This window comes from Parus major, chromosome 10, assembly GCF_001522545.3.
Source record: "Parus major isolate Abel chromosome 10, Parus_major1.1, whole genome shotgun sequence".
NCBI classification, from domain to species: Eukaryota; Metazoa; Chordata; class Aves; order Passeriformes; family Paridae; genus Parus; species Parus major.
The window spans coordinates 6,768,486-6,784,368 of NC_031779.1; the positions used below are offsets into that span (position 1 = coordinate 6,768,486).

At 37.8% G+C, this 15,883-nt stretch overlaps 1 protein-coding gene across 12 annotated transcripts in view; it reads right to left on the reverse strand.

The window, feature by feature from the left end:
• The window catches only part of TCF12 (transcription factor 12), a 159,592-nt gene that overhangs the window by 14,227 nt on the left and 129,482 nt on the right, over positions 1–15,883 (reverse strand). For 6 of the 12 annotated variants that reach the window (XM_015638551.2, XM_015638548.3, XM_015638549.3 and 3 more), the window contains 8 exons: positions 15,193–15,298; positions 13,940–14,079; positions 13,475–13,619; positions 11,888–11,952; positions 7,692–7,770; positions 2,994–3,067; positions 2,005–2,076; positions 1,078–1,284 (listed from right to left, as the gene is read on the reverse strand). In XM_015638551.2, coding sequence (XP_015494037.1) covers positions 1,078–1,284; positions 2,005–2,076; positions 2,994–3,067; positions 7,692–7,770; positions 11,888–11,952; positions 13,475–13,619; positions 13,940–14,079; positions 15,193–15,298 — 888 coding nt within the window. The remainder of the gene's footprint in view (positions 1–1,077; positions 1,285–2,004; positions 2,077–2,993; positions 3,068–7,691; positions 7,771–11,887; positions 11,953–13,474; positions 13,620–13,939; positions 14,080–15,192; positions 15,299–15,883) is intronic. The other 6 variants (XM_015638554.3, XM_015638552.3, XM_015638557.3 and 3 more) reach the window with 3 other exon arrangements.

The window sequence follows — 15,883 nt, forward strand, 5'->3', positions numbered from 1 at the left end:
TGTGCGAATGGGAGAGCCTGGAACTAATTCTGTTTTATAGAATACAAACCCTTCAGCAATTGGGGTACCTAATTATTTTGATGATAGGTGAAATTTTGCCTTGATCACACAGTACCCAGCTGTGAATCTGTTTTATAACAGAAAATTTCACAGCATGTAACTGGTCTTTAAAATTACGCTGTAAACATGCAAACACATGGCACCACTAAAACAAGCATGTTTTTAAAAGCTCTTTTTCCTTTAAGCATTTTTGAGAAGGGTGGAATGAAAAGGAAGAAAAAGGGAAGTGAGCAATGCTACAAATAGATTCGTTTACTGTGTAATGCTTTTAGCATATTTCTGATCTATAAAAAGCTCCACTACATTTTTTCAGAACAGTTCACATTTTTAAAGAAACTAAAAGAGATGGATTGAATTATTTCACCCTTCTTGGGGATTAATCTGAAAGTAGTTTCCTTTTCATTGTTACTTACACTACAGCTGTGCTCAAACTCCTTTTCGTTTAGAAAAAAAGTTTAAATTTTGAGCCTGCGCACACTATGGTTCCACATTCCAACAGCTTCCTCCCAGTCCTCTGCCAGCATCTGCTATTGAAGACTAGTTCCAATTTACAATAAACAGCTTTTCCAGACCAGAACACTTGAAATTCAGTCCTTCTCGACTGCTTTTCCCATTCAATCTCCCTATTCACCATTTCAAGGAGAAAACGGTTCTGCCAATTATTACACATCTGGAAAAAATGCATGTATAAGCTGAAACGCTCTCAGCAGAAAGTTTCAGCTTTCTACATATGGTCACAGCAGGATTTTATGGGCCACTGACCAGGCCAAAGTCTAAGTTTTCCCATCTTTTTCCTCCCCCTCATTTCTGCCCACCCCCACTTCAATGTTCTAATTGGAAACCCATAGCAGGTGCAAGCCGTCTGCCATCTTTTCCTCCACAAGAATCTCAAGTGGTTTCTTCCTGATAAATATTAGTCTTGCAGCCCAGTTCTACCTCAGTAGGCTCTACAATAGTTTCAATGCATCAGCTGTAATTGCTTTGCATAAACATGCTCATGTTTTCTAACATCATTACCATGGATGCTTGTCTGCTGGCTGTTACAAGGCTGGATGCTCCATAGTTTGAGTTCAGGCTTCCAATTGGCCCATTGTGGGATGGTCCCAATAAACTATGGATATCTCCATGGCCAGCTGACAGGCTTGTGGAAGGCCCCACAGCGTGGTTCCGCAGCACATGGATGGCATCGTCGAGTCTGTCCAAGCGATCCTCCATGCGGGACTGCTGTGGGGATGCAAGAGGGACAGGAACACGCGTTACTCGATAAATCCCCAGGCTCTCACACCACAGCACAGTCTGTCTTGGAGGTATTAAACATAGACGATGAAATGTGGTATCAAAATAGTATCAAAAGACTTTGAGAGCACCTACCAGCACTACAAACAAACAGGAAAAAGAAAATATTATCTGGAGATTTTGCTCAAGATAGCATTCATTCCACAAATAGGTGGCAGCTTTGAAAGTGAAGCTTATTATAAGGTTAATGTTACTCAGCTGCTATTATACGGCATGAAAAGAAAAAAGGAATTGCTACAAAATAAGCTAATGCAGGACAAGAAAGAATGATCATAAAATCAGCCTCACCATGCTGGAAACAATTAAGAGAGGCAGTGTTTTTTTTGAGAATCTGTATTACCAAAAAACTGGACAAAACTTTAAATTATCATTTTTTAAAATGGACCTTCAAATAGATTAGGTATTTCAGAAATAAAAGCGAGTTGTGTTGCTGTCGAAGTCTGTCTTAAAATTATTTTCTTTTAAAAGGAATACCAAAAAACCCCAAAGCAAAATCAATTGTGACATTGCAGCTCTAGAAACTAGAAATAACAGGATGTTGGAGTCAAAAGATGGGTCATACACTACACTAATTTAAGTTTTTAATGGGGAATCCGAAGGAAGCGTTAATTGAAACACAAAAAGGCACCATCTAAAGTGAAATAGTACCTCACAGACATCCTTTAAGAAGGACATTGCATCTTGCAAATGCTCGTGAAGTTGCTGTTCAACTCGATTTTTCTGGCAAAGTCAAGACAGAACAGGAAGCAAAGCACAGGTTAAGATTAATTCAAAAAAGAGGTGAGGAAACAGCTGATGTGCATGTCAGCAATAAATTGTTAGTCAAGTTAATGCAACAGAGATCTGATTGTATTAAGATAAGAAAAGGCTAATATTTAACACTGCAGTTATGTTAGGATTCTCAGATGTACATAACAATTAAAAAAAATATTTAATTGCAAAAATATTGAAGAAAAGAAATCTGATTTAACTTATAATTTATTCTTGTTAGACAGAAAAAAATAGAAATTACATCTGTGGAAACTAGAAATATTAAGTAAGTAATCAAAACCTTCCCTCAAATTTTCCCTGTTTCCTCCCAGTATTGTATCGGAAATGTAAGAAGGAAGTCAGTAACTGACATCCTCTGCTGAATCCTCAAAAGAAGAAAAATTTACAATGCTGTAGATTACTGCCTGTGTGTTTTTCTGTAAAATGTTTAATTAATAAATGAACATTCCCCACAACAAATAATAATTGCAAATAAAATGTATTAATACTTTAATAACAGCCCTAGAGACTGCCATTTGAGGGAGAGAGGGGGAAGGACAAGTAAATGCGGAGGCATGAAGTCTTTATCTTTCTCCAGACTGAACTTTAGATAAGAATTAGCTATGGATTTGTGAAAAGGTACCAGAATCTCATAACAGCGCTTTAGCACCAGCTGTCCTCAGCACAGAAGCCTGATGCCCAAGGAACAGATGGTGAAAGACACACCCTGCACGTCTTATATTGTTCAACTGAACAGGCCATTTGTTAGCAAAGAATTCATTTGTAATGCTATCCTACTGTTTCCTTTAATGATATGCAGGATTTATACAAAACCGAGCCTTCAACTCCTAAGTAAAAAGTACTATGTTGCTTTCACCAATTCTTACCAAGGAGTGTAGAGAGTTTTCATAGCTGGGAGATGAGGGCGCTTGTCCTCCACTCCTCGACCACTGACTGGCACCTGTCAAAATTGTCTAGGTTAGTGCACAGATTTACACAGCAGAAGTGGGAAGCAGAGACTGTACTTCTCAACATAATTAAACCAAACATATTTTGCATAAAGGTAAGCTAACATATGGGTATACAAAGGAGGACAAATTCCTTCATTCTGCCTTACTGACGGATAATTTTCATATCCTGGCATCTGTAGGGTTAGATCATTGTCAGTGACACAAGTGGTGACATCTTCAAAGCACTTCAACATTAAAAAGTGGACTAAGTACACACACACACACACACAAACCATATTTGAAATACCTGCTTCTGCCCTGTGTCACCAAAAAAGACCTGCTGAATTCTTCTTAAGATTCTGTTCAGTATATGAAGGTGTATTTTTAATATTGTTAAAATACACAACAAAAATACTTAAAGTAATCAAATAGACACCAAGTTAGGGATAACTGGAGAACCATTTTTATGACACCTCTCTACTAAACATGAAAACATAAAACTGGATCTAAAAGCTGTATCTGGTCTAGTTGTACACTATACCATTTTAGATTACAATGCATTCCAAATTTAGAAGAGTAAAAGTACACCTAAGTCATTCCCATTTGGTATTTCAGACATACTTAAGGTAAATCAGCAGCAGAAGAATCATTGATTGTAAACAAATTGACAACTGAATTTGTATTACCTATACACTGCAAATTCAAATACATAGCCATTCTAATCTGACATAAATATCTCTAATTATCATGTAAATTTTAAAAATAATTAGATGTGAAATGCAATAACTAATAAAGCAGTACTTTTAACACAAAGCCTGAAGTAGTACAACATGCATTTTTCTCACCAACTATTAATGCATCTTTTATAAAGATACTACATGGAATTCTATGGCCATTAGAGACAGCTTCCTTTCAGCCATACAAATGTAATAATAAAGCAATTACATTAATAAATTATGGATATACAATCCAACGCAGCTCATTAAAGGAAGAGCCTGTGGGCTTGTTCTTTCAATAACAGCCAGAGCTGTACGTCTGGAAAACTGGGAAAAGGTTTAATAACATTACAGTTCCTTTGTTCAGAGAGCTGCAAGTAGTTACCTTTTAAAGACAAGGTTTTATTTAACAAAAAGAGTACAGCTTGCATAGCTATTAAAATACCTAAATATTTCCTTTCTAATTAAAAAATAATAAAAATCTCCTATTTCATGAAAGTCCAGAGCTGCCATAATTGTGTTGGAATTCTCTTTTAAAATACAAAGAATTCAGTAAGTAAGTTTATTATTACTGATTTTCAGTTCACACAGCTACTCTGGGTCTGGACCTGTAGTCTCTGCATTGCTGTCATTCCTGAACTTGGGAATAATGTTTGGAGTCCACTTATTTTTGCACAGCCATTAATGAAAAAACTACGGAGTATTTTGGTTCAGCACAACGTTCAAATTTTTCCCTGCTCAGAACTCCATTTTTAGAGACAGGACTGTGGTCAGGAGCACTGCTGCTATCAGAACTCCGAGTACCACTCCCTACAGCACAGCAGCAGCTCGGGATTAAGCAGGAAGGTGGCCAGGTGAGCAGCAAACAGACTGAAAGCCTGTGAATCATTTCGGACACATTTGTTTGGGGGATTTAACTGAAGAAGGTCCTATTTCTACAGTGTAAGCCCAGAACAAAACTGCAAGTGGGACATCTCACAAAGGAGACAGAAAGAAAAGAAGGGAGGCAATAACCAACTCCTCCTGTGCAATGCCCAACCCAACTGCAACCTGCAGCTTTCAGTCACACCTCGGCACCGCCAGGGCTCTTCCCAAGCAGTGGCACTCTGCCTCCATGGCTGCAGGTTGCCAGATGGCACCGATTTCCTGCTTGCCTCATTCCACTCCCCCTCCTAGAAGTTCGTGCATGAAATCCACCAATTATGTTAAAAAGCATCCTGGCACCACAAGCCCTGCAATTAACAACTGCAGCTTTTAGTGCAGCACCAACACAGCAGCATTAAAAAACAAATAAGCCAGGCAAGTGTTAGGATTTACAGGGGTCACCGACAGCAATCACTGCAGTATTGTTCTTACCCCGAGTCTCCCCAACACTAATCCTCTGGCTCCCCTTTCAAACATACTTGGAGCTGCAGAGGGCTGGCTTTGCACGCTCAGAGCCCACTGAACCTCCTGAATGCCTCTGATCCTGCAGAAGGATTCTTAAAATACCGAGGCTCCCACCATTCAGATCCCTATATAAACTTCACATGCGTGTACACAATCATTAAAGCTATGCAAGACGCTCAGCTCTGGGCATGTTTATGTAAAATTAGAAATTAAATGAGGGCAGGGCAGGCGAGACATACACTATTGTCTCGTAATACTTGAGGGTTTTCATCAAGTTGTTCTTCAAGCTTTTACTTAACTGAATTAAAAAACGTCATTAATCCTCATTCAGCAACGTAAGAGCCAAGGAGTCAGTCATGAGTTTATGAACCCCAAGGTCTCCTGACGTTGGTATCCGTCAGTGCTTTCCCTGGTAAACACAGTACTCCTACCGCAACTCACAATTAAAGGATGGGCAAATTATGATTAAAGCAATCTGTAATATTATGAATGCTAACTAAACAAATACCTAACTGCAAAAGGGGAAAACACAATGAAGGCTAAAATGCTCCAAAATATATTATTTCAGTATACATAAAACATTTGTTTTATCTGCAATAACTTTTTGGGTCAAGACAGAAAATGGCTACCAAGAGTATAAATAGCAATAAATGCAGTAGTAATTACTTCACATTGTGCTTCACTGTGTTCTTAGTGACTCATCTGGGAATAAAGATAAAAGTCCAGATTCATAAATGAAGGTAATTAACTACTGGAGCAATTTACCAAAAGCTTGATAAATTCTGTATCACTGAAATTAAAGGGGGTGGGAGGGTATAAATGTGAAGCAGATGCTAAGTTTGAGCCTGAAAATTATTTCAGTATTATTTGCTTACATCTACTACTGTCTTAACCATCAGGATCCAGAATAAGGAACACAAAGCAGAAATGTTGTAGATTTCATACAGGTTGCAACAGACAAAGATGACAACAGCAAAAGGAAAACACAAATTTTAGTGACCTCAAATTTGTACTCTAAACTCAGAAATTAGTTAGTGCTTTCATGCTTACAAAATGAGGTGCAGTATCTCATTAGGCAACTCTCGGGAAAAAAAAACCTCCTTGGTATCTTTAAAATTTTAAATACTTTGAAATGTCAGAACTTCTTTCTTCCAGCCACAAAATATTTTCAATACTTGCTTTGATGTTAAAAAGAAAATAATAATAATTTTCTGCTCTGATCTGCTTTTTCAACAGAATACACAAAACATTTTTTGTCAACTGTAATCACTAAATCAAAAATCCCATTAATCCCATCATTACTCAATTCAGCATGGATTATTCAGTAATAGAAAAGAAATGCCCAAAGCAGCTGCTCAGGTAAGCCATGTCAGATATTCATTAATCCATTACATCCACAGGAAACCAGAGCAGTGTCCATTAAACAGGAGTGAAGCATGAATGATGGAGGTTTTGAGTGACACTGCATATAGAGATATGCATATTCACATCCATATGATTATGAGTGTATTTTGCATGCAATAACTTTACTAATTTGTTCTTCTAGGTTACGAAAGTGTCCAGCTAAGCTCGTTCTGTGCCCTTTTCACCTTAAGGTAATTTTAATGTTTTATAAAAAGTACAACACTTATAGTAAAGTGACCAATGGCCAGGAGCCTGCAGGGATATATTAAACAGCAGAGAATAGGGAAACAGACTGTTGTATAAATGTTAAATAATTTAACAAATTGCACTATAGGAAAGAACAGGGTTAAAGTTACATCATCTTACTTGTAATTCTAGTTCTTTGTTAAACAACAAATTTAAGTCAATGGAGCTTTCACAGTCCTCTCTATATGGAGAACAGCTGTTCAACTTTTACTAGACAGCTGAGGCCACAGTGTCTGTGAAAGCTGCACCACCACTAATAGCTGTAGGCAGCTGCCCACAGTTCATCTCCACACTGGAATGCTTCTTCCCACATTCACACTACAAACACACAAAGCACAGGTGACAGAGGTGGCTGCAATACACAGCATTTATTTTGAAAAATGCCAGAAATTCTTCTCCCATAGAATGAAAACATTCATGAAATATATGAATGAAAAGCTATCTTGTGTAAAAATTGGATAGTCTCATAGCCTACTATATTTTCATTAGAGGGAACACACATCTGCTGTGTTTGTCACTGAAAGCTGCCACAGAGCTTTAACATATAGCTGAAAAAAATCTCAAATCAAATCACTCTTCTTTCTCTCAAACAGTGCAAATCTGTACAGATACCTTTATAGCCCTGATAATATATGGCCAGTTAATGCTTCCAAACATTATTTGAATTAGCTAATTTTCAAAGCAAGTTCCCAGGACTGAAGTGAAAGCCCCTAACAAAATGTCTAAGAATCTGGATTTATAAATCTTTGTTTTATACAATGGAAAAATAACCAAAATGCACAAGCAGTCATGCAAGGAAGTTAATGCTGATTTTCCTGTGATTTGTAACAGGACATCTTAGGAACAACAAACAAGGTATTGACAAATGGCCAGTCTGTACCTGTAAGAGGTGATGGTGACCCAACTGGTGTTGATGGATTCGATGGAAAACTACTGCTGGTATGATCAGGAGAATAAATCTGACAACAGACAAAGAGATTATATATCAATATATGTTATAATACACAGGAAAAAAAGCTATTAGGATTGTTTTTCATGTTTTAATTGTCACTCTTGATTGTGGATTGATAAAAAATGCAATTTGATCCTTCAATCACAGCTCTGCTTTATTACACTCAAGGCTCTAAAAATGTCCAAAGAACTTTCATTTTCAAGCAGCTGTCCAAATAAGCACAGCCTGTATTTCATAGTGACACAAGTATAACTGACCTTCCTGCTCATTTAAGAGCAGCAGAAATTACAGCCTTTCTGTCTCTGCAGGGGAACGATTCACGTAAGAGTTCACAGTACACAGCTAATTATATCAAAGAAAACTTCAGGAAAACGCCAATGAATAATGACTTTCCAAACTTTAGAGAGAGATTTTAGCAGTCAACACATGTTATCTGCTAAATATTAATCCTTCACAAAACACCAAGAAATCATTCAGGCTTTCTTATTACTGGTACCTACCAAACAAAAAGCACTTGAAATTTTGTTTCTCTTGCAATGTATTGCAGCACATAACGTGTTTCTCTCTTATTTCAGTATCAATTGGCCTCCTGAGATACTGAACTTCAACTTAAAACAATTCTTTCCTTGCTATTAATGAAATTAAAAACTATTTGTAAAAATAGAAGACATAATGCTTAGAGCTTTAATTAAAAATTAAAATCTCAAGACACTGGGAAAATTAATTTTATGAAGGGAATTGAATAGATTTAGAGGCTGACTATGGATTTCAGAACATATTTTTATAGGTCATTGGTTCAAACCTGTTTTACTTGAGCAGAGACCAGGATTTGTTAGTCATCAGATGGCAGTTAAAAAAATCTTCACTGGCAGTGTGGTTGATGTCTCTTCACACAGACAATATGACATTTCAGCATTTAGCTGACAATAACTTCATTAAGTTCCATATTGTATTTTGTGAACTGACAAAACCAGGACCTGATAGACCACATGCTCCTTCCTGGTATATTACACTTTTCCATTAGAAATGACCATCAGTTCCCTAATGGAAATGCTTCCTCCTTTTCATACATGCTAGAAAGAAAATATATTTAGAACAAACTACCTCATACTACCGGAGGAAATTCATGCATTGTACATCAGCACAAAAATAAATCTTGGCTGTCAGTGTAAGAACTGTAGAGAGTCTCAGTCAGATAAGATACAGAAAATTAAAATAAAGTCGAAGGCCACAAAGTTTTCTTTGAAACTGCTCATTTTCCACAGGTCTACCTGCCAGTTTTATTTTGCTGTATTTTATAACAGGGAAAATCTACAGTACAGCAAAGCCCCAACTAAAACATGAGGTCAGAATTCATTCTGCATGCAGTCCCTGGCTGCTGTGCTGTTAAATGACCAATGATGAACAACCCTGACACCTTCTGCCAGGCTTAAACGGTAACATGACTCATTTTACTGCAACAAATGAGACTCCTCCTCCTATCAGTCATGGTCCATTCCAATCAGTGGGGTGCCAATATGCCAGGGTCTAATGAAAAGGCTCTTAAACAAAAGCTGCACAATTGAGAGCCTGCAGAGCCAAACCTCAGAGCTGTTAGTCCAATTTTTTAAACACTACAGTGTACATTTCAGTTAGGCTTTGTTATGTTAATGTTATTGAGTCTAAAGCAACAAAGAAACTTAATTCATGAATTACTTTTAGAAGTCAACTTCCCTACATTTTCTTTTCTTTTGTGAAGGGACCAGTGGCTATTTAACTACCGAGACGGTACAAAGGCCTTTACCCTAGTGCTGAGGTAGGAATCAAAACATAAGTTATCACAAAGAGGTCTGATATAATCAACAAAGTTAAACAGTCCTCCTGTTTGATCTCCTCTAAATTAAAGACCAAGTGTTTTGATTTGGCATTAGGCAATGAAATAAACCAGATGTTTCTCCTGCCATATAACCCTCCATGGGCACAATCTTAAAGGGTTATTGTTTGGCAAATGTTCAGGGAAACACATTAGAAATGGCACGAATACCCAGATTTTCTTTTCTTTCTATCTATACTAGTTCATTATCCAAACTAATGCATAATCCACAGGGCTTTGGGAACTTTGTGTAAATACTTTCATGTACAATTCTCTTTCTTGCCTACCCTGAGATTAAGACCACAATTATCCAGGCTTAAACCTAAAATAAAAGAACCTTTGCAAATGTATTATCTGGCCTTACATGTTTAATCACATACTATTCTGTATGGTCTTTAATACCTAAACTGAAGAACAAATGTCGTATCCTCTGATGTTTCACACATGAAAGGCCTATTGTGAGATGTACATCAACAGAATTTTAGAACTAGAAATTCCTCTCAACAGTTGCAGCGGCAGCATTTAAAATCAAAACAGAAAGGAATATAGTGGCATCTTAGGGGGAAAAAAAAGGGCACGACAATCGCAGTATTTAAATAAAACTTTGTTCAAACAGAAAAATATTCTTGATTTCCTAGCTGTCAAAATTCATGTGTGTCAGCTTCACCTGCAGGAGAGCCCACCTCCCTCCTCGCCCAGCCGCGAGCCGCGCTCTCGCTGAACGAGCGCAAGGAGTGTACTGGGTGCGCGTGGTGCGGGGTGCGGGGGAAGCAGATGGATGAGGCGAGGGATTTGAAGTGTGCAGACTATGGCATGCACTGATAGAGCAGATGGAATGCATCACCATCAGCTATGACAGAAATGATTTATGGAATGACCTGGCTGCTCCTGCCAAGCAACAACACGGGATGACAGAAACAAGTTTCTATGACAACCAGAGCCCACCCACCAGTTAGATTAAACATTTCTGCCCTGACTTCCACTCGTAATATATTTAGTTTTTCCTCAAAACATCAGCCTGGCTTTCTCAGCTAGTGACTTGGACAAAAATACCTGAAAGGATGAGAAAATCATTTAGAAAAGGAGAGCAGTGGAAAATGTCATCAAGTCCCGCAGGTCTAACTGGCCAGCGTGTCAGACTTAACAAGGAAATTTTGTTCCGGCTGCAGAACAGCAGACACCCAAATACATCTGCAGAGCAATGAACAGCCTGGGGTGTATGAGCATTGCTATTTCTAGGAAGCAAAATGATCCCTGTTCTTTTCTGACAGGTCTCAAACAGACCAAAGAGAGCATTAACTGCCCTCTGGACTCCCAAATTGTTATCTACTTGCTGAATCCCCGAAAGCAACAAAGACATTTTTCTCCTCAAAGCCAGTAGGTCACAGTTCTCCTCCCCAATATGGACATTACAGACATTATCAGATCTGGTAATCTTCTAACATATGACCCTCTGAGAGATGCAAGGGTAACAGGATCTGCATGAATATGCACATTTGCATTCACTGGTATGAGGTGAGGGAAGCAGAACCCAACATAGGAATGGTCATTTAGGATTGCGAAGTCTGCTCCATACAAGCTCCAAATAAGAAATATAAAGTGCTTCCCCAGCCACCATTCCCAACTCTGAAATTTCTGCTGCTGTGTATCAATTATTCTTTTATTAAAAGTACATCTGATTGTACTAATGAAAAAATAATTACTGTATGCATGCATATGGAAACAGCTTACAGTAGATTGAAGATACTTGCCAAGTTTTACATTATTCCAACAGAAGTTAAAAGTTTGAATTTTTGCATATACAACATTCTAAAGGCTGTTCCATAGATTCTAGCTATACAACACAGCATTCAAAACCTCTCCATTTTGTAAGGCCATTGAGGAAACATTTTAAACCTAGAGACAAGATCTGCTCTAAGACTAATGTTAAAAATATTTGACTTTCCCTAAAACACTACAGAAAAAAAAATAAAATCAACTTTCTATGTTTATCTTTTACTTTGTCTATACCAGATTTTTAAACCAGATCTGCGTTAAATCTTTTGATCACCTGAAGAAAAAGGAATTCAGAATGAATCTTCTCCAAATAAAAGCACTTTTCACTTTCGCTTACATTTTAAAAGGACATTTTTCTAGTATAGGAAATTGCATCATAGTACATTGTTTTGATTTCATACGTGAAAATTCCTGATTTGATATTATAAAATGAATGACATGTAAATAATGGATTAAAATATGTGTTTCAGATCCGAATATTCTAACTGCTACTTACAGAGGCCAATGCCTTTCCAAGTGCATCACCTGTCTGTGAGCTTCCAGCACCATTTCCTCTGTTTCCTGTAATGTGGAAAGTAAAACCAACACTTATTTTTAAAGCTGAAATTTTATTTATTTTTATTATTTTATTCATCACATAGAGTTGAGCAACCACTTTTTAAATTGATTGTCTGAGGAAGTCAGTGTCAATAGAATCAGTTCTCATTAGACTTAAAAATTTAATTAAAACAATTAGATTTACATTTAGATGCTCTCCTCTTAAAAGTCAAACACAGTATCACCGTGATAACTTAAGGACCAACAAGTGAAAGTAGCTGAAAAAAGACAAATTATTTTCTAGGATCATAGTCTAATCTTAATGAAATGTGAAAAGAAAAATGAAAATCAGAAAATTACATTATTGCAGCTTATTTCTAAACTGCTATCACTGAAGTACTGCACGTTTAATTAATTCTTAAAGCCAAATTCACAGAACAGTTCTTTATGTGTCTCCTTGCCCCCCCTGCTCTAATTCCCTGTGTTGTGCTCTCATCTTTGGTTTAAAAGGTCCCTGAAAAGCTCTGATGCACCAAGCTTTCTGTCACCCCTGCTCTCAGTTGCATGTCAGCAGCTTTGCGTGCCCTTTTGCTCCACACGCCATCAAGCCAAGAGGAAGTCTGAAGCCCTGCCAATTGGAAACACAGAGAGGAACTGAATCCTCCAAAATATCTGCTTTGCTGTAGAAGACAGACTCTTTAAAAGCAAGTCTTCTTTCTCCAATTATCAATTTCTAAAGCCAAAAAATGTATTGAATGTGAATGTAAGCCATTCACATCAGAAATCCAAATAATGTAATGCACACTGTTTCCAAGTTTATGACAAACTTGGATTTTCCAGCCTGAATTTCCCATGCAGATTCACTAACTGGGTTCTGTTTAAACATCTTGGTGTAAAACATGCTCCCAAATCAGAGCTAACATAGTCACCCTAACTAATTTCCACTTCCTTAAAATGAAGCTAAGTGCAAATGCTATCAAATCAACAAGGGGCATCTACAAGCACTTAACTTCTACAGCTGTATCTTAAGACAAACAAATATGTGCAAGGAACAGATGATCATCCCGTGTTTCTTACTTCCTAGGTGAGCACAGAGGAGACTAAACCAGCCACCATGCTGGCTACTCTGTAATCTCTAAAACAGTTAAGAGAGGAATTTACGATGCACTTTATCAACCTCCCCTAAGAAACAGCCTTCCTGTCTTTCTCCAGAGCAGTGCTTTGGTGACACAGCAGCCCTGAAAACTTCAGTGCCAGAACTTCCTATATGGACACGCACATGAACTAAACTCTGGAGGGACACGGCCATTAAGCCAGATACATCACAGGCTTGACTGTGAAAGCAAGTAAATGGGTAAGTCTTAAGCTGACTGAAAAACAATTTGCCTCATTTCAGCCATACTGAGGACAGAAATATCACAGTGGTGAATTTTTCCTGATCTACAAGCATGCCATAAATTAAATCTTACTAATTTCGTGCGTCATGCAGCCCTAAATTTCATTTTCTTGTAAAATGAAAAAAAAAAAAGCAGGAAGAACTCTTTACCCAGAATATTATCCGATCCATTGACAGGTGGAGTGTGTGAGGCAGCTACATAAGGTGAACTGCTGGTACTGCCACGATGGAAGCTGGACATTGGAGGAAGACTGGCATTTATATCTGTAGGTGAGACTGAATGCGGGGGATAGCTCTGGAGAGAAGAGAAGCAGACATAAGACATTAAGCAGCCCTTAAATAAATGTTGATATTTTAAGATACTAAATATGTAACACCCAGATCTTCAGTACAGAAGAAAGGGACTCATACATCCTCAGAACAGACCACTACACAGCCACAGATTTTCATTTATACAAGACATAACTAAAAGGACATAAATCTAATACATAAAGTTTGTGATTTCTAACAACTGGGTTTTTAACTGACAGACATGAGCAGCAAATGAGAAGTGAATTCTCCTAAGTTAGATCTCCATACATGATTATAAACATATTAGTGTGTGCTGAGTCTTACCAAACGATCGTGTGTGTGCAGGCTGCCGTAACTGCCGGACTGGGACATGTGGGAAGAAGAGCCTCCAAGCATCCCACCATAGCCAGGCTGGCTCATGCCATTGGATGAACTCCAGAGGTCAGAAGAATTGTGGGTCCCATCTTTTATTTTACAGTATTTTTTCAGCAGAAAAGAAAACAAGAAAAATACATATAATGAAGAATACTAATTTCTCAGTTCCTTTACAAGATTATTTTAAACAAATACAGAGTTCAGTTACTAAGACTAATATCAGTGGGGAAATAGTGACCAGTTTATGCTGTATCTTCTATTTTCATGCCACCACACTATTGCTATATTTATTAAAAAAAATAAACAAAGAAACAACAGAGGCTTTATAGCTGAAATATAATCCAACCACAGCTGAGAAAATACCAAGCACTTCTGCTAATTACACAGACCTTCAGTAAGGCCAGACTTAAATCAAGAGTGTTGATAAAAAGTCCAGACTGAAAGAAATAATAAAAAAGGAGGTGGAGGAGTAAGAAGTTTGGCCGAATAGAATTTATCATAAACATACACTGCAAAACATCTATTTACCTAAAACAAGCAATTTATAGTCTCAGATACCTCAACACGACAAAGTAAAAAAACATTTCAAAATAGCAGATTTAAGTAGCTGAAATGACTACATTACATAAGCCTTAGCCTGTGTGTCAGTGCAGTTTCCCTTCTGTTGCACAAACTGAAGTGCTCTGTGAACTCCCGTACTGAGACTCTGAGCTCTCGATGTGCTCCAAACCCTCACCAGACTGCAGCACGAGTTAACTGTGTGACGTGAGGCTGAGGAAATGGATTCTGCTCTTGTTTCGTTCAGTGCTACCCCCTTTTTTCTGGCATGCTGGATATACAAGCATTTGAGAACATAAGACTGTTAGCTGATATTGTACAGTCAAATTCCAGAAGAGTCAATAAGCCCCCACCTCATTTTTCTCTATCACTCCAGTGTGCTGCTCTGAAGCCCCTACAAATCAAAGGATGGGAATTCTGTCCATCTGGCCTGGTGTGTAATCCCTTTAAATTTCAGTCAGCAATTAATGTCATGAGAAAAACTTTACATCAACAGACAGTTCCCTTCATCTAACTGTTTCAGAAGTATATAAAACTTAACCATAGGCTCTAGCACAATATGCTCTCTTTACGCTTCCTCATTCACCCAGTTAAACAGTCTGACTGCAGATTTCTGCCTAAAGGACAAGTGACATTTTACCCACCTTGCATAAAGAAAGTGCTAGCAAACATACTGCTTGGTGGCTTAGGAGATGGGTAACTTGGAGATTCTCTGTTGAAATCATCAGAACTTGGGGATGGTGCATACACCTACATATTGGAGAGCAATAAAAGCAGGTTAGCAATAACTGGGTGTCATGCATTAAAAAAACCACAACAGCATAGAGATAGAGAGAAAGCACAAATAAAAAAAGAACAGTGTAGCAAGCCGCAGCATTTGTTGCCCTTGTTTTATTTGCTTTTTAGCAAGTTGCCACAGTACAGAGGAACTACAGTAGAATGATCCTAGCAACACACTTTCTGGTGTGCCAACTCAGCCAGGTGGCCTGATAAAAGCCTGAATGCTGATTTTGCTTTCTAAGTACACGACTCGCACAGACTTGTTGCTCAAGATAAAAAAGCAAGATAAAACAACTGGGCCCCAAACAAATTTTATTTTAAAACAACTGTATGCCTGTTTGAATATTTAATGAGCTGGCATCCCAACAATCAGAAAGAAAAAGAACATCCAGTGACAAATGGAAAGATTTTAATGCAACCGTTTTATCATCCATTCAGAAACTCGCACGTCTTTGGAGAGTCATCAGAAATACATGCATGCAAGTCCTCAGGAATAATTTTAAACTGCAACAGCGAGCATGTGATTTTCACACTGGCCTAGCATTAAAGAAAAGC